Below are 25078 nucleotides of genomic sequence, written 5' to 3' on the forward strand. Positions count from 1 at the left end.
CCTTATAACCAGGAGATTCAGCTCCCCTTCCCTTTCTGGAATGTTACAGAAGAAGCCTCTTGCAGCACATATCTCTATAGCTTCCTTTCATCATCCTGAAAACCAACAAGAAACCTAAGCAAAACAAGAGCTCTTATGAATGGGCCAGTTCTTTAACTTATAGATAGTTATTTTAACTTAGAATAACCTTTTTTTTTTTTTAAAGAGAGAGAGAGAGGGAGGTAGAGAGAGAGAGAGAGAGAGAGAATTTTAATATTTATTTTTTAGTTATCGGCAGGCACAACATCTTTCTTTGTATGTGGTGCTGAGGATCGAACCCGGGCCGCACGCATTCCAGGCGAGCGCGCTACCGCTTGAGCCACATCCCCAGCCCAGAATAACCTTATTCTAAGGTTCTAAACTCTGCAACTCAGGCCTGCCAAGAAGGACTGATCATCAAGAAAACAACAGGTATATCTCATTTTCAAATCAAGGACCATGAACTCTACCTTAACCCCTTAACAATCTTCTACACCTGGCACCAACAACCTCCTCATAGCCATGGTTCTATGCCTTTTATAAAAAGTTGATCCTTTAACAATTCAGGTTTAAACTGCACAAGTCCACTTAAATTTATTTATTTATTTAGATTTGCAACAATTTGAAAAACAATGCAGACTTAACCTAAAAATATTTTTAAAAATCAAGAAAAAGTTAAGATACAAATGCCTAAAATGTCTCTTATTATTTAAAATATACACAAATATACATAAAATATACCATAAAATATATACAAAATTTATTATATAAAGTCAAAATTTACTGAACCTGGGGTACACAAACAAACCATACATAGCACCATTCTCAATTTAAAAAAAAGCAAACTTAAAGATGAACTATTAAATCATAACTGCAAAAACTTCATAGTAGTACATTAACTAGTGAGTAATTTCATGTCCACCTGTTCTTGCTATTGCAGTGAGCTCACACGTTGCAAGTATTCCTAAAAACGCCATGTGATGCTAATCTCTCCCTGTGAGCAGTTCCTTCCTCCTATAAATTGCATACTTCCTTACAAAAGTAATCTCTCACTATCCATAAATATTCTCTCACTATCCATAAATATTTTTCACAGTATATAATATGTACAACATACTAAATATATACTAATCTACTGTTATTGGTAAGGCTTCTGGTCAACAGCATGTTATTAATAGTTAAATTTGAGGGAGTCATGTTACATGTGGAGTTCAATTAGCAGTGTTGGAGTGGAGGGTGAACCCCAGAGGAGGGGGCTAAACAGCCCCACCCACTGCTGCTGGTCTAGTTACCAATCACATTCTAGCTTCTGTAGTCAGTCCCACTCACCATCACCACAACCAGAGGCCAAATCTCAGCTCCTGCCTTCAGCAGGGCAGACACCAAGCTCAGCACCATGGACAGTGGCATAAGGAGTTGCAGGGCTGGGGTATACATCAATGGCTCGTGCTGGCAGAGGCAAGTAACCCAACAAAGGTTTTGGGAACAATAAAATGGTTCAATGTAAGAAACAGATATAGATAATTTCAACAGGAATGATAACAAAAAAAAAAGGTGTATTTTTTACACTAAACTGCCATAAAGAATACCTAGGAAATACCTTCATAGTACAGGAGTTGTAAACTATAGATTTTGATGTTTCTGAAGGAGGAAAGTGTATGAAGGCAGAAAATGTTACATTTTGTAAGTTTTTACAATACTTACTTCAGACAAGAACCTAGTTAATGTCCTATAGTCTTTCCTTACTACTAGATTTAAGAGCCAGTCTTCAGGATTTTGTTTTTGAGTTTTGTTTAGTTTTTTTTAAATGAGAAACTTATAGCTAATGTTTTAACAAAGTTCCATCTGCCCACTTACAATTTTTGCTTCACAGAGCCCAGATTAATAATCATATTTTTATGATTCTTTAAATTTTACGTTATATAGTTCACATATAAAGTTCATCATTTTGGAAGACCTGAATGAAAAGGTTGGTAGAATTCTATGTGGATCCCATCCAGAAGCAGTGAGGACTCAATAAACTGCTTCCCTGTTTGGAATATCTTTTTAATAGATGCATTAATTTCAACAAAAATATTTCTAAGTGAACTACTTTATAAATAAAACTTAAAAATTGTCTTGAAAGTAGAATAAATTTAAGGATACATCTATTCATTTGATATCAGGGGTAACATAAACTCTATTATAGTTCTTCTGTATTAGGAGAAATCTCTTCTTTGCTCTTTACTATACTTAAAAGGGATATTTGAGATTCAGAAAATAGTATTCTTTTGTTTTAATTGGGATGTAGCATTTTCAGGGATCTTCCTGCACACATATCCAATGCAGTAGATTTGAGGGAACAGTGAAATGGGCTTTCCAATAACATTGGTGACCTGAGATTTGTATTTAAAACAAAACAAACTCCACTTAAAGTGTTTTGAGACAAAAATTTCTACTATTCTAGCTTACCAACAGACTACTGGTAATTTCAAAGTAGTTTTAATTTTGTTTTGTTCGTTTTATTTGCAGAGCCTCACACATGCTAGGCAAGCGCTAGCATTGAGGTATACCCCTAGGCAAGCGCTACCACTGAGCTATACCCCAGCCCCACAAAACTGTTTTTAAGAGCAAAACATCCCAGCAAATGCAATACAACTCATTAGTGCCTATTTGAATAAGGATTTCCCCACAAAAATAAAAATAAAAAACTTAAATTAGAGGCTGTATGAAGCTAAAATACTAAGTGTGCAGATGGAATCCTGTTAAAATTTTAATCAACTACTAATTTTTCACTTAAAAAATTAGGAAAAAAATACTCCTTCATCTGGCTCTCAAATCTAGTAATCTCAGTCCTGCAGTCTACCCTTATTATTATATTTAAGAGCCAGATTTAGTTGGTTTTTTTTAAACGATAAATTCATAGTTAACTTAAAACCAAGCCATGAATCTGTTAAAGGTTGTAAAGGTTCATAATATGGCTAATGTCTGAGAGACTAGACTTGACAAATAGATTATCATGCGTCCAATTTTTGAAGATTACAAGCAAATTACTGATTGAATTCTTGGTAATAATGCCTCACCCAGATGAAAAGCATCCAGAGGAAAAGCTCCTAAAATTAAGAACCACTGAGAACAATAAGCTTTAATGTTCACTAGATATTTAAGCATGTTTAAATATTAAGCATAGCTTCCATGGCCAGACATAACTTTTTTAAAAGTCCCCTTATTGCCCTACTCCCCACCATATTTACATATCATTTAGTTTATTGTACATTTTATTTAGAAATTTTAAGTTAGTGCTTTGAAGTTCATATTTAAAATAAGGAGAAAAATCAGGAGTGGTGGTATTTACCTGTAGTCCCAGTTACTTCAGAGACTGAGGTGGGAGGATTACTTGAGCCCAGGAGTCAAATACAGCCTGGTCAACATAGTGAGAGCCTCCCATCTCAAAAAAAAAATAAAAATAAATAAAAAATAAGTAGCAGATGGGCTTTAGTTGAGCATTCATATGAATATTCATTACAAAGTATACTACTCCAATATTTGTAGCTTTTATGGACCTTTCCTTGGTCCCTGATCTGGGATAGGATCTGGTAATGGGTTAGCTTGGGTATAGGCTAGGTTACACTGTGATAACTAGTGATAACTAGTGTCTTAATACAGTAAAGGTTTATTTCTTGCCAAATTTGCAAAATTCCCTGCAGGTGAGGTGATTCTCCTAAAGTGACAAATTAAGAGTTCCCAGTTATATCCATCTTGTGTCAATGTCATGTCAAAATATGGCTTTCAGATTTCCTCCACAAAGTAAGTGAAAACAGAGTACTTTGTGCTTTTACCACTTACCCAAATCACACGATAATCAAGGCAAAAAAATAAATAAGTAAAGTCTTCCTTTGTTCCAAGGAAGAGAAAAATGAAATGCAATTTAGTTAACCAAGGTCTGTCTGTTACAATTATACTATCTGTTGCAAAAATGATATGAGGTAGGTACTATTATTCTTCTTCTTATAACTGGATACCAAAGCTCAGAGATACAAGTAATTCTCTATAGCTAGAAAATGTTGGAGGCATGTCTATTTAATTCCAGAGCTCCAACCTTTAACTACTGTACTCTGTCTGACATCCAAGAAGAACCTGCACCTGATCATTACTATCACAGTCAAAGTCAACAGAGAAGTTAAAATGTTTCACTGGCAGGGATGGACAGGTAGCTCAGTGGTAGAGCATTTACCTAACATTCTGGAAGCCCTGGGTTTAATCCCTGGTTTAAAAGGAAAAAAAAAAAAATCTCACTGGCATAAAAGTAAGATTATATTCCAACTCCCATCTTTTTAAAAAGTAACTTGATATCTTGTTAAGTGGCAAGATACATGCTCTTGCTAAAGAAAAAAGAAAAACATATATTCTAAAAATTTAAATAGTCTTTAAAAGCCAGAATATTTACTACCTTAAATTGGAAATACCTTGAGTAGACAATTAAACTGGTGGTTAGTTTGCACCAGAAAGCACTACAGATCAACTATTCTAAACTTAAATTTTGTTTATATAACAACCAATCTCATAAAATAAGTTACCAATGTAGTTACATTGGCATCCTAACCAAAAATGGTTTATTTTGAAGAGTACATAAGAAAAGAGCATTGCTCAAAACTGGGAACACTGCTGTTTCAAAACTACTCTTTGATTCAAACTGTAGATACTTATTCAGCCTACCATATTTAGGAAAGAGTCCTGACAATGTTCCTTGGGTTTCACAAAAGAATACTTCTTCCTCACAGATCAACCTTTTTAAAAAAATCCATTCCCACCTTTTTCATTAACTTCCATTTTTAACATTTATTTTACTGTTTTGTGTATAAACTTTGTAAATCCTGTTTAGAACAAAGCAGAAGAACACTGGCATAAAAAGATTACAAGAGTTTGCTGGGGATCTTTTAGGATCCTTTATAGTATTCAGATCCATTTAACACTCTGGGTAGAACTAAATATATTTGGTTATTACAAATTCAGAATAGCCAGGTGCAGTGGCACACACCTGTTAATTCCAACTGGTTGGGAGACTGAGGCAGACAGATCTTAAATTTGAGGCCAGCCTCAGCAACTCATGAGACTCTGTCTCAGAAAAAAAATAAAAAGGGATGTGGATGCAGTTCAGTGGAAGAGTGCCTCTGGGTTAAATCCCCAGTACTACAAAAAATAAAAATAAAATAAAAAGTTCAGGATGAATTAGACGGGGACAGTGGCACACACCCATAATCCTAGCTACTCAAAAGACCGAGGTAGGAGAGTCCCAAGTTCAAGGCCAGCCTGGGCAACTCAGAGAGACCCTGTGTCAAAATAAAACTAAAAAACGGCTGGAACATAGCTCAGCATGAGAGCATCTGACTAGCATATGCAAGGCCCTGAGTCCGATCCTCAGTGCCTGCCCACCATCCCATCAAAAAACAAGTTCAGAATGAACTAAAATCAAGTGCTTTTATCCAAAAGAATTTAATTACTTAAATGTGATCTTGAGCAGATGACCAGGAATTGGTAAATTTAAACATGTTTTGTTTTGGACAGGGTCTTGTTATATTGCCCAAACTATTATATTGCCTAAAAACCCTGGGTTCAGGTGATTGCCTACCTAAGTCTCTTTGAGTAGCTGGGACTACAGGTATGTGCCACCTGGCCCAGCTGGAATTTTTTGACTAAGAAGTCTACTGGTATGGGATCAGAGTGATGTTTCAAAGAGGTATGTGTAAGGCACATGGTAAAAAGATTGTCACTAAAACTATAACCACTCAGTAAATTTTACCTGGTATACATTACCTTTCCTAAGCAAGAAATTTTTTGAAGATAACTGAATAGTTAAAAAATAAGCAACAAAGAATGGTTTGCCCTTTTTGTTTATAAATGACCACAGCAAGTTAGTGCTTCCTTGGGGTAGAAAATATAAGGAAAAGAGAATCTTGACCAAAAACAAGGCACCTTCAGGACTTGGAAAGGGCTTCTTAAAAAGATGGAGAAAACTTTTCCATAGGGACAGATACTACTGGCATACTTAATAGGGCTAAGGAGCTGAGCATTACCTAGGGGCATACCAACAGCAGCAGAGGTGCAAGATGCATCTTCCCATAAAATGTTCTAAAAATATATTGAAAAGGCAGCTGTTATTTAATATTATGATAAGTACTGGAGAAAACGGGGTAAAAACAAGAGTATCATATGAAGAAAGGTAAACAAGGAGCTGTTCTTCAGGACTCACTCCTACAACTTAAAATCTTGCCCATGTTCCACTTTCTGAGATCCTACAGCTCAAATCCAGGGAAAGGAGAAAGTCTAGAAGACCAACATAAAGAAATTGAGTGTACTGAAAAGCCAAAAAGAAAAAGGATATACCGAGACAGCCCTGAACTAGAGAAAGGAAGAGAATCATAATCCATTTGAAACCCAGGCAAGCAACTGGGCAGATCTTTTCTTCCCAGACTTATTAAAACTCCAGCATTGTAATGGTTCCTACTATCTCCATGAGAGGAGATACTGCAAAACACCCTGAGAGGCCAAGTAGGAGAAAGAACACAAGTAATCTGCTATAAGGTTAAAAAGCCATCCCAGGACAGGGTTAAAAAGCCTGGACTGGAGAGTCACAATAGATTGGGATTTCTTTCTTTTTTTTTTTTTTTTAATATTTATGTTTTAGGTGTAGATGGACACAACATAATGCCTTTATTTTTATGTGGTGCTGAGGATCAAACCCGGGTCCCACCCGTGCTAGGCGAGCGCTCTACCGCTGAGCCACAATCCCAGTCCCTAGATTGGGATTTCTTAACCTCACCTCTACTGACATTGCAGCTGAATAACCCTGTTGTGGGAGGCTGTCCAGTGAAATGTAGGATGATTAGCAGCTTCCCTGGCTGCTAAACATCCCCCTAGATGACAAGAGCACCCTTATAAGTTGTAACAATCAAAACCTGTGTGCAGACACTGTCAAATTTCTTCTGGGGACAAAAATCATTCTCAACCCTAAAACCACTGCTCTGAATGGCTGCCTGGCTTAAACTCACTCTCTTTGTAAATATCACTCCCAAACCATCTCACCTTCTGAACCAGGAAACAGACAGAAAGAACAGAAGAATTTATAGGAAAATGAATGCTCAATTTTTGAATATGTCAAAATGTGAGATACCAAGTGAAGCTATCCAAATGGCTACTGGCTATATGGAACTGGAACCAAGAAAAACGGTCTTAGCTAGAGAAATAGACTAGAAAAGCATTAGCTATCTTAATACCTTTGAGAAAGGCTTTTGCAAATCTTCAGCCAGCATAAAATCCTCTTAAGAAGAGATGATGATGATTACGCTACACAAGGTCTGCCTAGTGCCTAATTAAACAAGAAGCTCTTGATGGATTTAGTCTACTGCAAGGTAATATACCCGTGCTCAATTTTTACCTTCATCTGGACAAGCCTGCCATATGTTAAAATCTTCAGAGTAAACTCTCACATATCTTTACTAACTGATAACACTGCAATAATTTCCCCATTAAGTATATGCTCCCTCTTTTGACTGTTTGTCCCAAATCCACTGTCACATATTCTATCTGTTCTGAATAGATATTTGCTCTGTTCTGCTGCAGATACATAATTAGTTAAAATCAGAGTACATTCTTAAATTAACATTAAGAATTACATGCAAGTGACTGGATGTGGTGACACACACCTGTAATCCCAGTTACTAGAGAGGCTGAGACAGAAGGATGGCAAGTTCAAGGCTGGCCTGGGCAACTCAGCAAGAACCTTTGATAAAATTAAAAATAAAAATGGGGGATGGAGTTATAAATCAGTGAAAGAGCACTTGCCTACCATGTGTGAGGCACTGGTTTCAATTCTCAGAACCACATACAATAAATTTTAAAAAAAGGTCCACCAACTAAAAAAAAAAAAAAAAAAAATGGCTAGGGATATATATACTTCAGTGGTAGGACATGCCTGGTTCAATCTCCAGTACCACCAAAAGAAAATAAAAATTACATGCAAGTCAGTTTTCCAACATTATCAGTAAGAAATTCTAAACTAGAAGACTCAGAGATTCTTATCAGATTCCTTTAAAAAAAAAAACCTAACAGTTTAAATATACCTCGGTGCAAGAGCATATTTTCCTGAATGTTTTGAATTAAAAATATTTACTTACATGTAGTTTTCCAATAAATTAGAAGATACATTTCTACATATGCATATGTTCACTTGTTAAAAGCCTATTGAAAAATGTTTTATGATGAGTTATTTTAAGTAAAAATAGCAGTGAAGAAATAGTTTTTCTAACATAAGACATATAATCTAGTTAACAAAATATAGTCAAAGTAAAATAAATCTGAAAAATAGGAAAACTTTACATACATGTTTAGTTTAAACTACTTTTCTTGTGCAAAATCCCACTGCATATTCTTTAATTTTTTTAATCAAAAATTTGATAATCAGATTTAAATTAGCTTTAAAGTTTTAATGAGTAAAGGTAAGTTGAAGATGTTTTTAAAACTGTCATTTAAAATATCAGCAAATTTACAGAATTTTCACCCAGCTTACCTCCATAATTATACTATGCCAGACACAGAATCAGTAAAGACAACAGACAGACACAGAATCAGTAGAGAGGTGTAAGTAAAGGATGGTGTCATTTCCTTTTAGAGATGATAAAATGGTACAGAAAGAACATAAATCCACCCATATTCCAAAAAGCAAAACTAAGTTTAGCATATGTCTGATCACAAACTAAATTTTTAAAAAGCTGATTTTTAGGATCCACTTTGTTTACATAACACTTATTTAAAAATTAAAATGTCAGTAAACATCTACTTTTCTTTACATGATCTTTAGGCTAAACTTAAATAAAAATCAGATATCATTTTTTAAAGGAAATTATCTTCCCCAACAATTCAATCCTTTCTCCATATAAGAAAATGTAAATTATATCCAATTTACTATGTGTTCTCCAACAAATCTTTTAACTTAAAATTACAATACAGAGAAGCATGAGAAGGAAAAGCAGTAAAGTATGTTTAAAATTGTTCTTTCTTACCAATCCATTGCTGCAGAGCCCAGGAGGAGTTTGAGGCACGAGCAGAGAGCATCTTTTCAACAGTTGGAGGTAGTCTCTTCCAATTAGTAAATTCCAAAGTGAAGATGAGAATGTCATCGCTGACTGAGTCAATCCTACATTAATAAGATGTTAAGAAGTCATCAGAGACAAAATACACATAGGCTTCACCTTATGTTGTAGAAACATATACTACAAATCTATGCTTATATCTTAATGAGGAAGGCACAAAAAATAGGGCACAGAAAGAATTCATGTAACTAAAGGTAAGTTTGGTGGATACGAATAATCATCAACAGGTTCCTACTAGAAAGGAAATTGACTGTGTGTGTAGTTGTCCAAGAGATAATAAAAGGAAGCTCTATTCTCTACTAGAGTAGAACTTCCCTTCTCATTGGAAACAGTACGAGTATCATAGTGGACTTACCATCATCTCCTCCCAACCATCTTGCCAAATGTAGTTTGGTCATCCTTACACACATCATTTAACAATCCTGAAAGGACAAAGCCCAAGCACTCTCAAGTTACTGCTAAACTGAGTATACAAGACAGATGGCTTGATTATACCCAATTTCCAGGAATGTACAGCTATTCTCTAAGAACATTTCTCATTATAGATTCAGACATAAAAGATGTACTAGAATAAGATTTGTCTTTAAGGATTGAAAGAAGTGATTCCATACAAACAGTTCTTCCTTTGTTCTTTCAAAATTATACAGATTCCCTACCAACACACCCAAAAGACACACAGCTTTCCTCTACCATGCTCTCCCACCATGATTCTCTGCCTCTCCTAAGACCCAAAACAATTTGAGTCAGCCAACCAAGGATTGAAACCATGAGCCCAAAAAAGGCTTTTCCTCCTCTAAGTTGTTTTGTGTCAAGTTTTTTGGTCACAGTAAAGAAAAGCTGACTAACACAGGACCTCTAGTAATTACTACAAAAACAGAAAATCTTCCCAAGGTAAATTGTTTGGAGACATTACAGTAACAACTGAAGAAGGGAAAGACGGAGAAGAAAAAACAGAAACTACATAATACTCCAAACTTGTCATTTCAAACACAACTTATTTTTAGTAATTTAGAGTCAAAGTATCCCTGAAATGACTGATTAGAGTATGAGAATTATTAAACTGTTAATTCTCAGATATGCAAATATACAATAAATGTAAGACAAATGCCTTGGGAAAAGATTTTACTTCTCAGTTCTCAGTGAAATCACAACTTATCAGGAATACTGAGAATAAATAAAAGGATAAAATACATTCAAAGACAAACAATTTCCTTGGCATTCTTGGAGCACCATACCAAAGGTTATTTGGTTCTGGTTCCTTATTTCTTTTTTAATGGTTTCATTTTTCTGCCTTAATGTGCTTTCAGACTCACTGTGACCCAACACAAAATCATTTTATTCAGTTATCAGAACACACATGAGAAGTAAATCTGTTTGCACAGCTTTAGTTAATATAATGGTGAGTTTATTTTACCAACACTGATAATGCCACTAAAATGTATTGTTATTGCACTACATTGACCATTACATTGTACAAAGCAGTTGTATGAGGATAAATGAGTGACAGTTAATCAACAAAATGCACAGATGACATTTGCTTTCTATTATTCTCCCATTACTTTCCGGTGGGAGGGGGAGACTTAATTCTTGTTTTAAAGTTGATAAAAATATTTCTACTTCACAGATTATACTGTGACAGGCAATTATTCAGTCAGATGCATTTTGAAGACTGTTTAAGAAAGATATTTATAATTTACATGACAGGCTTGCATGCAATATAAATAAGAAACAACCAAAATCTACTTTAACAACATACTGGAATTTTTATGGGAGAATTTTTCTTATAACGGCTCTTTGAGTGTAAATTTGATCAAAGAAAGCAAAACATTTATCATATTCAGTGTAAACACTGGCTTTATCTATTAAATAAAAGATCAGTGAACAAAAATTTGACCATATTAAGTATCTTCATTTCTAAAGTGAAATTTTCCATTGTATTTTTTCTAATGAATATAAAGTGACTAAAGTTAGTCTTTAGTAGCAAAATATATGCAATTGGCTTTCTCAATTCAGACAGCTGAAAGTTTTACAACTTACTTTAAAATAATTTGTAGCTTATTGGTTCTTAACTCTCTGCATTCCAACATATTCAATAAATACAGCTTTACAACCAGTGGTTTACAACCACAAAAATTCTCAACTATTTACATTTAGGGTGGGGAAGCTGTATCAGAACTAGGGAAATGAGAATATACTTTACAAAACCCTATAAAAGAATAAAGCTAAACAGTCCCTCTGCATACAGGCAGTCACAGTTTATCTAATTGGCTGGACAAAGACACAAGGTTTAATTCTCTTTTCTTGTGTGGGTTTTCATAACTTAGGAGCAGAGAGGACCAAGAAAAATTGGCACAAATCCTCCAGGTTTGGCAAAGAATAAAAAAACTTATAATCAGTGATAATACTACTTCATTGCTGTGGATTCGTAAGGCTAAGGTAGCACAGCACAGTGGTTAAGAACACAGATATGTGTGAGCCATACTGTAGGAGTCTGAGTTCAAATCTAACTCAAAACTCCAGAGCTAATTTGTGAGCTTGAGCAAGAATGTTGAACACTCTGCCTCAATTTCCTCCTCTGTAAAATAAAGATAACAATAGCACCTACTCCCTTGTATTATACATGAACTAACAGGAGTACAGAAACTTAAAATAATGCTTACTGGGTGTCAGGCAGTATCCTTAGTTTTGATTAGATAAATAAATAAATAAAAACCGGAAAGAGCATGAAGGTTGAAAGTACTGGGCAAGTCACATGGTGTCAGTTAATAGCTCTGAAACAGTTCCTTTGAAATTAAAAGCAACTTTCTGGTAACCGTTTTTTCCTCCATGCCTTAATTCCTCCTGCTGAGAAAAGATGCCAAGGAGGCTGAAACTGGGGTTCTCTAGCTAAGTCTACCTATGTGTAATTCTTGCCTTTTGTTCCACTGTGCCACCTTTTTCTCTTATAAAATCTTTCTGGGCCTCTGAGCCCCCTGAAGATGAAGATTTAAAACATAAAGGTCTCTATCTACCTAAAAGCTGGCTTTGCATAAAACCCTTTTCTTCACCCACCTGTTTCCCAAGTTTCTAGGGGAGTGACAAGCAGTAGAGCTTTTCCCCGGAGTTATAGCTTCAGTAGAGAAACACAGTAAATATGACTGATAAGAAATTGGATGCCTTGGAAGCACTTCGTGGGGTAAAAGATGAAGGGATCAGACTGTCCGGACTGACCACAGCTACCCCACGTGTTCAGTTCAATTTACAGCACTGTCTGGGAGTGAATCCTAAAATGGTGAGGGGCAACTGCAGCTATCTGTCCAGACACCAAAACCAATTGTGAAATTCAGTTAAGAATACTTAAATAACTTTCTTAATAACTAGCTGTGTCCTTAATAACACATGTGTGCATGTAAGGGGGAGCTATTAAGACAAATAGATAAGTATGAAGTTCTACTCAGCCATAAAAAAGTATGAAATTATAACATGCCAATAAATGGATGAAAATGGAGAACATGATGCTTGTGAAAATAGCCAAACTCAAAACTCAAAAGCTGAATGTTTTCTCTCATATATAGAAGACTGAGTAAAAGAAATGAAAGGGGGAAAGAAGGATAGGGATCATAAAGATAGAGGAAAGATCAGTAACATAGGAGGAGGAGACCAAGAGGCAAAGTGGCGGGATAGGAAAGGCAAAGCAATGCAAAATTAATTCTTTTTTTTAAATATTTTTTTTAGTTGTAGATGAACACATATCTTGATTTTATTTATTTATTTTTATGTGGTGCTGAGAATCGAACCCAGGGCATCACATGTACTAGGAGAGTGCTCTACCGCTAAGCTACAACCCCAGCCCTGTAAAATTAATTTTTAAAAAATCATGTTACATGCATGTATAATATACCACAGGGAATTTCACCTTTATATATAATTAAAAAGAACCAAATATATATAAATAAATAGGTTAGCAAAAGGAAGTCTAGCAGGGGAAGGAAAACAGGAGGGAAGGAAGGACAGAAGGGGGACAGAGGGACAAATGAACTGAAACTGAATTCCACACATGTATGAGTTTGCTGGGATGAACCCAATTACTGCATAACTATAAAGCTCTCAAAAAATAAAAAATCAGAAATACATCAGTAACTCAGCCATAAGTTTCAATTATCTTAAAAAAAAAAGTGAAGCTTTGCAAAAAGTAATATGTTAGGAAAGGTATAAAAGGAATAGCAACCATGAGCATTTGACAAACAACTATTTATTTATTAAACAGCTGATGGAAAAAAAATATAACTAAGGTGTTGAACTGTTATAAACTATAAACAAAAGTTAAGGTGAGATCAGAACATTTATCTCAACTTTGCTCTTACTCCATATGCCCCAAACCATCTAACAGAAAGTACTTTTTTCCTCACAAACCGCATGTCTGAAATCAATAGTGTCAGAAAGATAACAGTCCCATTAGTGAAAATTTTTGAATTCCATGGCAAACACATTAAAAACGTGAGATACTGGTATACAGCCAAATACAGACCTAATCTTCATATAAAGGCGGCGGCACTCGGAGGAAGGTGGTGTTCACATAAATACAAATTAATCTGACCAGCAGTGGCAACAGGCACTATATGCCTAAACTCTCAAAGAAAGCCTCTTTGGAGAGGGAAAAAGCTGAAATGTCTCAGCATTTGTCTAAATTTTACTTTAGTGAATGCTAGTTTTCAAAGTACAAAATGAAAACGAGTAGACGTTCTACTGAAATTCTACAAAATAATGTCTTCTATTTCCCTGGAGACTTCTATTCTACTTTTTCACTTGACTTGAATATCAGGAAAGGGTCATTTCACTGAAAAAATTACGTGTCTCAGGTCATTAACAATTTCTGCAAAGGCTGGAGGCCTGCACAAATAGTCTTCCTCTTCTTGCCCAACAAAAATCCTGACTCAACATTAATAATAATCCCTCATAGAGGACTGCCTACTACAAAACTACATCAAATAAACACATTATATCCTCAGACACTTCAGAAATCATTATTTTAATAAGGGAGAAAAATTTCAAAATGACAAGATGCTGTAGGGCAGGAGTATCCAATATAGTTTGGGGAAAGATAACAGAATCTTCAAAGCAGCTACAATCATTCCTTTTTATGTCACAGGCATTTTAAGAGAGGCATAAGGGATAGCCAGAAGCAGAAGAAATATCCCTCTCACTGGCATCTATCTCTTTCTACCCACTTCTACCAGTCACCTTTTCTAGGCCTCTATGCTTAATTTCACTATTTGCAGCTCCCAACTCCTTCCTTCATTTTAACCCTATCATGACAGTCAAAACTCATAAACATATATACACTCCCTCTTCCAAACCCAGAGATCTCAAGAAACTGGGGAACCTTAATGGTAGCTTAGTTATTTAAATAAGAATTAAGGCCCACTAACATAGGATTTCTTACCAAGAACTGCAGAGTAGAGTCAATGGGTCAAATCCAGCAAGCAGGAGATGTGGCAACCATTCCTTGTATTTTATCTGTGCAATAACTGCATGATTTATAAATTCAGATATATGGTTCCATGGTGCCAACAGGCAACCTTTCTTCAAAAAGTAGCGAAACACTGAAAACTTCTCATACTTCAGGCAGTATGCCAAATGAAGTTCATTTAGCTGGGCTCCATATTTCAAAAGAATATTCACAATTCCAAAGAATTCACAGCTTCACCACCAAAAAAAAAAAAAATTAAAAGTTAGGCGCTTACATAACAAATAATAATTTTTAATTTTTTAAAATTTATATATGACAGCAGAATGCATTACAATTCTTATTACATACATAAAGCACAATTTTTCATATCTCTGGTTGTATACATAATAAATTCACATCAATTCATTTCTTACTTATACTTTGGATAATAATAATAATTACTATTATTATTAAAAACTGTTAATAGTATTATAGCTGAAGAAGAATGGTAGCTGGATACAGGATGGTTTTTATATATCTAGTGAACTGAGATTAGGTGATGGGAACTCTTTTTCAACCCTCTTGTGTTGTTTGTAATTTTCAACTGTGAGCAAGTACTATTCTTATAATTTAAAACATTTGACCTCAATAAATACTTGATCTAAGAAATAAACATTGACAAAATCGTTCTCAATTATAATATTTTTGCACAATTAAGAATCTCAAAAAAAAAAAAAAGAATCCCTACTACAACACACTTGCTAAACAAAATCAATAAACAATTCTATCTGTCCATGAAGAGTAATGATTTATTCTGGGAATCTCCAAAATATCATTTCTTTAGCAATAGCCTTGGCCAACCAACCACCTGTTACTTTTAGATTTATAATGGAGGAAAAACACCATATAGAAAATTTTTTTAAATGAACAAAAATTTAACTTAGAGCTTTACATTTTAAAATTAATCTTCCTTTTCAAGCATTTTTATAGAAAAAAAGATTTCATATTATACCTATTAAATTGGTTACTCTGAAAAAACTTATCAAAAATTTTTTTATTATCCAATAATGATAGGTTATGATAAAACTGACTGAAAATGATGAAATTCTTATGAGAGCAAAGGGGAAGAGTATTAAAACAAGTATCATTACAAAGTATAAGGAGCATCAACTCTGAAGTCAGACACTGAGTAAGTTACTTAGCCTTTCTGGAACAAAGAACTGGCAGTATGTAAACATTTGTAAACTAAATAAATATTAAGTAAAATACCATCTAAAATAAAATATATATCTAAACATATTTTTAGCTGGGCACTGTGGCTCATGCCTGTAATCCCAGCAGCTCAGGAGGCTGAGGCAGGAGGATCTTAAATTCAAAGCCAGCCTCAGCAGAAGTTAGATACTAAGCAATTCACTGAGACCTTGTCTCTAAATAAATACAAAATAGAGCTGTGGATGTGGCTACTGAGTTCAATCCCCACTATGGAAAAAAAAAATACATAAAAAATACATAAAAAATTCATATATATATATGAATATGTGTGTGTTTATATATACATAAACACAAAAATGTAAGTAAGTGTTAAAATGTTTAGACTTCTTTTTATTTGGCAATGTAATCCTTGGGAATTTAGTAAAGAGATAAAATTCAAAAGAAATGATAACCCATTTCTACAAAATTGTTAACCACAGTATTATCTACAAAATATTTTTTTAAAAAAATGACAATAACAGAAAAACAAGTATTATATATATTATACTGTTATCAAAAACTGCAGTTAAGATGGTTGTATAATGGAGTTTTATTCAGACATTAAAAAAATGAAATTATGTCATCTGCAGGAAATGAATGGAACTTGATACCATTATGTTAAGTAAAATTAGCCAAACTTAGAAAGTCAAGGGTCTCCTGTTTCTCTCATATGTGGAAAATAGAAAGGTGACCCAGGGAGGTGAGAGGATTCCTGAAAATTTAAGGGAGATAAGCAAAGTAGAGGAAAGGGGACAAAGTAAGGGAGGAAGAAGAGAAAGAGGAAATACTGGGGAATGACAAATTACATTTTTATATGTGTGCATATATGTATATATAACAACAAATCCCACCATTACGTACAACTATAATGCATCAATAAAAAATATGGAAAAAAGATGGCTATGTAACAACATTTTAAAAAATATTTATGATAAAATTTTAACTGTAATTAACTTAACAAACATATGTTCACTATACAGACAAATGGAAAGAAGATAGCCAAGAATAAAATTATTCTTCTTTAAAACTAAAAATGTTAAAGAGCTGTAAATTTAAAAAGAAATACATCAAAATCATAGTATTATAGAATCAAAACAAACAAGAGTTTCAAGTTTAGTTAAAACAAATATAAAATGTCTAAACCCATAGTCAAATGAGACCAACTACTTCTAAGGACCTATATATAAAACTTCATATGTTTTTAGCAGTTAAGCTACCATATGTGGAGGTACGAATGTTTTCTACCTATGTATATCTTTTTTTTAAATTGATTTTAGTTTTTAAATACATGACAGTGGAATAAATTATAATTCTTATTACCCATAATACCACAATCTTTCATATCTGTTTGTATATAAAGTATATTGACACCCAATTTGCATCTTTATACATATACTTTGGATAATGATGTCCATCACATTCCACCATCCTTGCTAATCCCCAGCCCCCTCCCTTTCCCTCCTACCCCTCTTCCCTATTTAGAATTCATCTATTCCTCCCATGCTCCCCCATATATCTTTATAAATCTCTTATTTATTCTTCAATTTGTGCTTCTTTGATTAAAAAATCGAACAGTATTCTCTTTACTGTTAATCATTTGTATAGTAATTAGAAAGGAAAATCTAAAATTCTATAATTTTTTCATAAAATTAATAACTTTGTTGCTGTCTACTATATTTCTATTTGTTCCTGATAGGAAATCTGCCATCATTCCTGTCATTGTTCCTGAAAACAACCCTATACATATGCTTTTTTCCTCTGGCTGCTTTAAGATATACTGAGAATTTGTTGCCAGCCATCTTACACCACAGGAAATCCTGAAGGACAGTTCTAAATAGTTATCACCAATTTGTCTCAAACACTTTGACCTCATTTAACTAGGCTCTCATTATTTTGCCTACAATTATTACATGCTGATTCCACTTACAGAAGAGGCAAACTACACACAAACTGTTGAGTACATTCCAATAATTATGAAGGGAAACTGCACAAAAAGCTTGAGATACATTCTAAATATGATACGCAATTCTCAAGAAACCTGGCAATTTTCCAGTCATATTATTGGTATGTGCAATTTAAGAACTGGTTGAATTTTTCCCTCAAGCATTTGAAACCATCAATAACCTAACCATATATACTTAGAAGTTAAAAATCCAATGTGGAAGACATATTTTTGCTATAGAACTCAAGTACATAGTATTTCTATCTTCTAAAATCACCTTATTAGAGAAAATGCTACAGATAGGTACTGTAACCATTTTTTATTTAGCAAAAATTACAAAACCAAAAAGATTTCTTATTAAAATTTCAGTATAGCACCTAGACATGGGTTCATGCTTAGAAAAATTTAAGGTCAAGGACAAAAGATAAATCATCCATCTTTAAGTGTGAGAGGAACATGTATGCACGTAATTTCTTATATTAACACACTTAACAGGGTATTTATTCTGTCTCAGGCACTATATTAAATGGGTTACAAGCAAGATTTGACTGAATCCTATAACCCTAAGAAGTAAGTCCTATTATCATTATCTCCATTCTAAATGGAAAAACTGAAGCTTAGTTACAAAGCCAATAATTGATAGAACTAGGATAATAATATCAAACCAAAATCTAATAGTGAATAGGATACAGCAAATTCCTGAAATCTCTCTCCTCTATTATGAAAATTGAACACTTAATGAAATTGAGAAAAATTCTGAGACTAGGCCTGTGTTTCCCAAACTATGTTGCATGGAACTTTAGTCCTTGAAAATAATCCATTATGAAAAAAGGTTCTTTAATGAAAAAACTGGAGAAATCTTATCCAGTATACAGTGAGTCAAGAAAAGAGAGAAAAAATAGAATGAACTTATTTTTAAGCAGAATGTTAAGTTACACTTTCAAATTATATGCTCTATGATTTTCTTCAACCTCCATACACTTTTTAGAAGTACCTTTAAAATTAAAGCAATCATTAATCTGAAAAAAGAATAATAAATGGAATATAAAATACCTACAAAGTCTATTAAACACAGGAGAAGTAGTATATTTATTATAAATGTGAGTATATCCTTCACTTCAGGATTCTAAAAATCTTTGTAGATTCATTGCTCTCTAAAGAATTCATAAAGCATGCTGTAATAACAAAAATTATCAGAAGCCCTCCAGAAAAGGAACTATTAATATAATTTAACTCTATGTTTTCCGAACCTATTTAACTACAGAATTACTTTCATCCCATGTAGTATCTATTAATAATCTACAGAATAAGGATTCTACAAAATATGTTTTGGAAAACAACCCTAACCTTCTTTCAAACACTATAGTCTTGCTGCCTTGTTTTAGAAGGGACAAGAGCATAATTTTAAAACTGGCGTGGTATTACAATGTAGACCCTTTTCCAAGAAAACTACTATTTATAAGGAGAATAATAACTGTGAAATAAACCGGAGAATCACAGAGTTTTGTCAGCATGCCCTGAGGTTCTGGGAAGGTTATCCAATGTGGGCATGCTCTAGAAATGCAAGAAACTTCAGTGTTCTATAAGACCTTGATTATTACATATCACCAGGTATATAATAAATTCTTAAGCTTAGGTAACCTTTAGTTAAAATATAAATTATATGGAAATATCTCTGTATTTTTCTTAACACTTCCAACAAATTCTCTCTTCAACCCTGAAAGCAAATTGGAGAAATTCTCTATATCACCTAGCGGGAAATAAAGAATCAACACTGTTTAACAAAAACATCAAGAATTAATTCTGACACACACAGAGTTAGCTCATTAGAGAAACAGTGAACATCATCAGATTCTAAGAGGAGATATTAAAAAACTAAAAAGCAGTCTAGATCTTATTTGAGGGCATATACATTTTCAACCACTCCACTTTCTGAAGTTCAAAAACGTGGAGAAAAACAGTATCTATGCAAAAGCAGAGTAAGAGAAAATTCATAATGAAACTATTTATTTTATTTTTTAAATATTTGTTTTAGTTGTAGGTGGACACATAACCTTTATTTTATTTTTATGTGGTGCTGAGGATCGAACCCAGTGCCTCACACGTGCTAGGCAAGAGCTCTACCACTGAGTCACAACCCCAGCCCCTGAAACTATTTATTTTAAACAGACAGAAATGGGCAAACATGTTGAGCATTTTATGTTCAATAAGCCAACAAAATATCTAACCAACTTATTAAATGAATTATCAAAAAGTCATAGGTAAGTTTTACTTGAATGGCTTTCAGCCACTGGCTAAAAACAAAACAAAAATAGATGAGTCCAATGTATACACCAGTGATGACTAGAATGGACATTTATGTCCATTTCTCTGAAAGCTCATTATCAATTAGAAATACAGACATCAAGTCAGCTAAGATACGGTCTCCATCAATACCAAGTATAAAAGGCATTCATATTTGTTCAAATTGTCCTGAAATTTTCAATTTCCCTCCTCCTTCCCCATTCCAGTTAAAGGACTCTTTTTCTTATATTTTCTCAGTTAAGTTGAACTATTTAACTGTGCCCTTGAAAGACTGGCTTCCTATCACTGCAGGTATAAACTTTTGAGTCCCAAGAACAAAGACTGCTTTTGCTTCAAGATCTGTACCTTGCAGAGGAAACACTTTTCTATCATGTTGCAAAGTGGGGAACAGAGCTAAAGGTCACTGATTCAGATGGAAACTATCCTTTCAAAACATCCACCAAAAATTCAGAGCTAAAAAGTCAAGTTGGCTTAGTAACATAGCAGAGAAAACTTAAAGTCCAAAGTTATTATTTATATTTATTTTTATCACCTTTTAATATTAATTATATTATTTATAAAAGCAATAAAAGTTTGTTAATCACAAGAGGCCAATAATGTAAGAAAGGCCACATGTACTGATTTATAGATTTCAGAGAAATACCAGAAAACATGCAAATGAGAAAACAAGTCTCTTACTCATTAACACCTTAAGTCAGATAAGTGGTAATTAAATCATTTTTATACCACAGTCTTACACCAAATTAACATAACAACATATTGATATATAAGTTCAAAACTCATACCACCAATCTTACTCCATTATCTATTACCAAAGCCCTGAAAACTTAAATATCAAGTTGATTTTATAAAATGGCATCTTCTAAATTACCTGATACCAAGTCTTGTAACCAAAATTTAAATTTTTGTTAATAATTGGTAAATGGGATAAATAAAATTTGCATTGCTTCATTAAGAAAATTAAGGAAAAATAAAATATGATAGCTATTTTTAAATTAAAATTATGTTCAACTATTTTTGCTTTGTAAATGGTGATTCTAATTAATTTAATAAATGTTTACACTTGATTGCAAAGACTCCCAATTTTAAGATGCTTACTTGTTTCAACTCTCTTAATATACAACAAAACCTATTAAGAAAATTTTAAAAATGTTGCTTAATTAGTAAAGCTTTATACTAAGCCCCAAAATACTCAAGCGATTTTCGCTTTACATGAACAGTGACTGACATGCAAGCCAACAGCCCGATATTAACTAATATAAATGTAATAGAAAGACTAAATGTTTAATTGATGTTGTTGTCTAGATAAATGGAAGATGGCAGGGAGAGAGAACTTATCTAGACATTTTTCTATGTACCAAAAATTGTGCAATGTACTATTCTTAAGTCAACTCCTTTATTTATGTATATTAAATGATTATATGATCTACCATCTTTTAGATTTAGTTCCTTGGGAAAGGTTCCCTTCAATTGAACTCCCTATAAAAGTAATAATGACAAAAATGTTTCAAAATTTAGCCTACTGTCACAGGTTCCAGGCAAACAAATGAAAAGTCAATTAGAAAGAACAGGAGACCATACCTCATAAAACAGATATTTTGATGTTTTGGTATTTTTTCTAGAGGCTAACAATTAGTATTTTCCAATTACTTTTCTTTTTGAAAACCTACCTTACTAGTTCAACTAACAAAAGTTCCCACATGGAAGAAAATAGCTCAGTTCACCTTTTGGAGAGCTATCACACTACATTTCAATTACACTTTACCAGGCACTTTAAAGAACAAAATTTCCAAGAGGAGCAAAAAGCAAAGTTTGTTAGCTGGTGTGAGTGATGACCAAGGGCTACTTACTACACATCACACTGCTTCTTCATTTTAAATTTATTTAATATGATGGTGTTTGTGTTTTTCTTTGGTCTGTCCTGTTTGGTTTACTGAGCTTCTCAAATCTATAAATTTATGTCTTCATCTAATGTTGTGAAGTTTGGAGCCATTAATAAATTACATACTTTTTCCATGCTAATCACTTTTTCCTCTCTTCTGGAATGCATTTTAATGAATACTGATGTTGTTCCTCATGTTCAAGGCTCTAGGTGGGCTTTGTTTTTATTTTTGTTTTCCCATTCAATCTTTATTCTCTCCTGTTTCTCCGTGTAGATAATTTTTATTAGTCTATATTTAAGTTAACTGACTCTGTCCCTTCCATTCTGCTTTGGAACTCATGTAATGAATTTTCTAATTGTCACTAATCAGTTGAGAATTTCTACCTTTTCAATTATTTCAAGCGAGCTTACCTCAGGAACCAGAGTTATAATTGCCATTTTTAATTATTTGTTATTTCCAACATCTGGATCTTCTCAGGATTGACATCTAATTGCCTATTCCCTTGAGATTAAGTCACACATTCTACTAGTTCTTCATATATCAAGTAATTTTAGACTATCTCTGGTACACTGTAAATCTTACATTTACAGACTCCAGGTCCTGTGTCTTGTTATAATCCTTTAAAGAGTACTGATTTTTGTTGTTATTGTTGTTGTTGTTGTTTATTTTAGCAGGCATATAACATAGTTAGATTCAGACTACAATTTCTGCTTCAACTTCTATAGACAGTGGTTCTAACAACAGTTCATTCTCAAAGTCTGCTATGCTGCTTTGGGCCTAGTCCCATGAATGTGCAATTTGGCACTTAGCTTGAAATGCTGGTGACAGTTTAAATCATACTTTCAATAATTTCGGTCTGTTTTGTGCATTTGAAGCTTGGATAGTCTGAACATATACAGACTCATACACTGAATAAGGGGATTCCCTCTCCAGCTCTCTCTTCTCCAGAATTTCCATTATATTTTCTGGCACATGGGGGTCTTACTGGGACGCCAGTTGCTAGAGCCACTGCTGCTATCTAGCTCCAGACTGGGGTCTGCCATCAGGACAATATGGCAAAAGAAAAAAAAAAAAAAAAAGTTCATGTCCAGAAGGGTCACTTCGCCAAATTACCACTACCTTCCATAATCTGTCTACTTTGGTCTATTTGACAGAGTCCCTAGAAAGTTCTATTTCGTATTTTGACCATTTTTTTTATGCAGTTAGAGAGCAAGAGAGGAGCATTAGTGGGATTATGCCACCTAAGCTAGAAGTAAACCCATAATGCATGTTAAGAATGTCTTAGCGGGCTGGGATGTGGCTCAAGCGGTAGCGCGCTCTCCTGGCACACGTGCGGCCCAGGTTCGATCCTCAGCACCACATACAAACAAAGATGTTGTGTCCGCCGAAAACTAAAAAATAAATATTAAAATTCTCTCTCTCTCTCTCTCTCTCTCTCTTTAAAAATATATATATATATATTTTTTTTTAAAAAAATAATGTCTTAGCAGCACTGAAGTTTACAAAGTAACTTAGATATAAAAAGCAAATCAACCAGAGTTCCTCAAAAATACAACTTTGGTGGACTGGGATACACCTCAAAAATGGAGCACTTGGCTCTTCAATCCCTAACACTGGGGGAAAAAATAGAGAACAGGGGCTAGAGTTGTAGCTCAGTGATACAGCACTGCACTTACCTCACACGTATGAGGCACTAAGTTCAATCCTCAGCACTACATAAAAATAAATAAAGGTACTGTGTCCATCTATAACTAAAAACTACTTTTAAAAAAGAGAGAGAGAAAACACAAAAATACAACTTTGGAGTACTTGTGAAAGAAAATGAAAAGCCATTTGTGTTATTAACAATAAGATAATAGCACATGTTTACAGTCATCCTAGATAAGAGAGAGAGAGAGAGACAGACAGACGGACAGACCAACCTTGTCTTCCATAAATGGATACATTAAAAACACTTCTTAGTGAAGAGGTAGAAGACAGTAGAGCAAATGCTACTAAATTATATTTTTCCCCATTAGGTTTTAAATTCTTAAAGGATGGAGTCCATGTTTCAACTTCCTCAATACATTTGATAAAATCTACTTTAGTATTCCCTACAAAACCACTGGCTAATTAATGTTATTGACTAATTTTGTAATTTTGCAGAAATCAAAGGAAAAAGGAACTAATCTTGGAAAATCCAGAAGACTATTAAAATCTAGAAGACTCTTTAAGACTCTTCCACCAATCTTCATTTATCTAAATCCTAAAAATGGCATGAAACAAAGACTGTCCATTTCTCAAAGAATACCATTAATTTTAAGGTATTTCAGGGACAACTTGAGCAATGTATCATATGGTCTCATTCAAACTACACTTACAAGACAATGGCTCAGCTGCTGTGACCAAAATGACCAAAACTACTAGTTTCTCAAGAAAAATAAGACAAAGGCCAAAATGAAAACCATCATTACATTGGGGGTATGTTAGATATAATAGAGAGAAAGACAACTAAAACAAAGTTACCAAAGATGAGTTAAAGTAGTTAGGGCTCCTCTGTTCAAAAAGGGAAAACTTTCAGGACTATGTAGTAAAACTTTATGCAATCATGAGTGTTATACATAGAGCGAGTCCCATATACTAAGATTAACCAGATCTTGAAACTAAAATGTGATAGAGCATTTGCTATTAAAGCTTTAATTTAGAACAAATAATATGAACTAGTATTTAACATAGCAAATGTTAAGAGATATAGAGATATAAAGACAGAACAACTTAAGTTTCAGCAAAGAGTTAAATTAAATCACAACTAGATATCTATAATGATGAATTCAGGAAAGCCAATGAAATCTGAAATACACCTATAACCTCTTCTGCTTCCTTAAAAATAAAAGCAACTAAACATTCTATTATTGGATTGTGAAGAGATATTACTCAATACAGCTTTTCTTACTCATAAAGTTTATTCTTAATGTCAGCCTTAAAACTTTAGTAGTATTATAGACAAGTTATTGGCCAGAAGCTTAGAAAACCAGATTAATTCTTTAATTATTCTACTTCATAGGATCATTGCAGCTAACAAAATATTTTTTAGACTTTTAAAATTCAACTATTCTGACATGAAAAAATGCTATACATCAACTAT

General features: G+C 33.7%; 1 protein-coding gene across 1 annotated transcript in view; it reads right to left on the bottom strand.

Annotated features, from left to right (window-relative positions):
* The window catches only part of Asb3 (ankyrin repeat and SOCS box containing 3), a 106673-nt gene that overhangs the window by 11902 nt on the left and 69693 nt on the right, over positions 1-25078 (bottom strand). Inside the window, 2 exon segments of the mRNA XM_076833036.2 lie at positions 9057-9190; positions 14569-14826. Coding sequence (XP_076689151.1) covers positions 9057-9190; positions 14569-14826 — 392 coding nt within the window.

This window comes from Callospermophilus lateralis, chromosome 14 (genome assembly GCF_048772815.1).
Source record: "Callospermophilus lateralis isolate mCalLat2 chromosome 14, mCalLat2.hap1, whole genome shotgun sequence".
Classification (NCBI taxonomy): Eukaryota; Metazoa; Chordata; class Mammalia; order Rodentia; family Sciuridae; genus Callospermophilus; species Callospermophilus lateralis.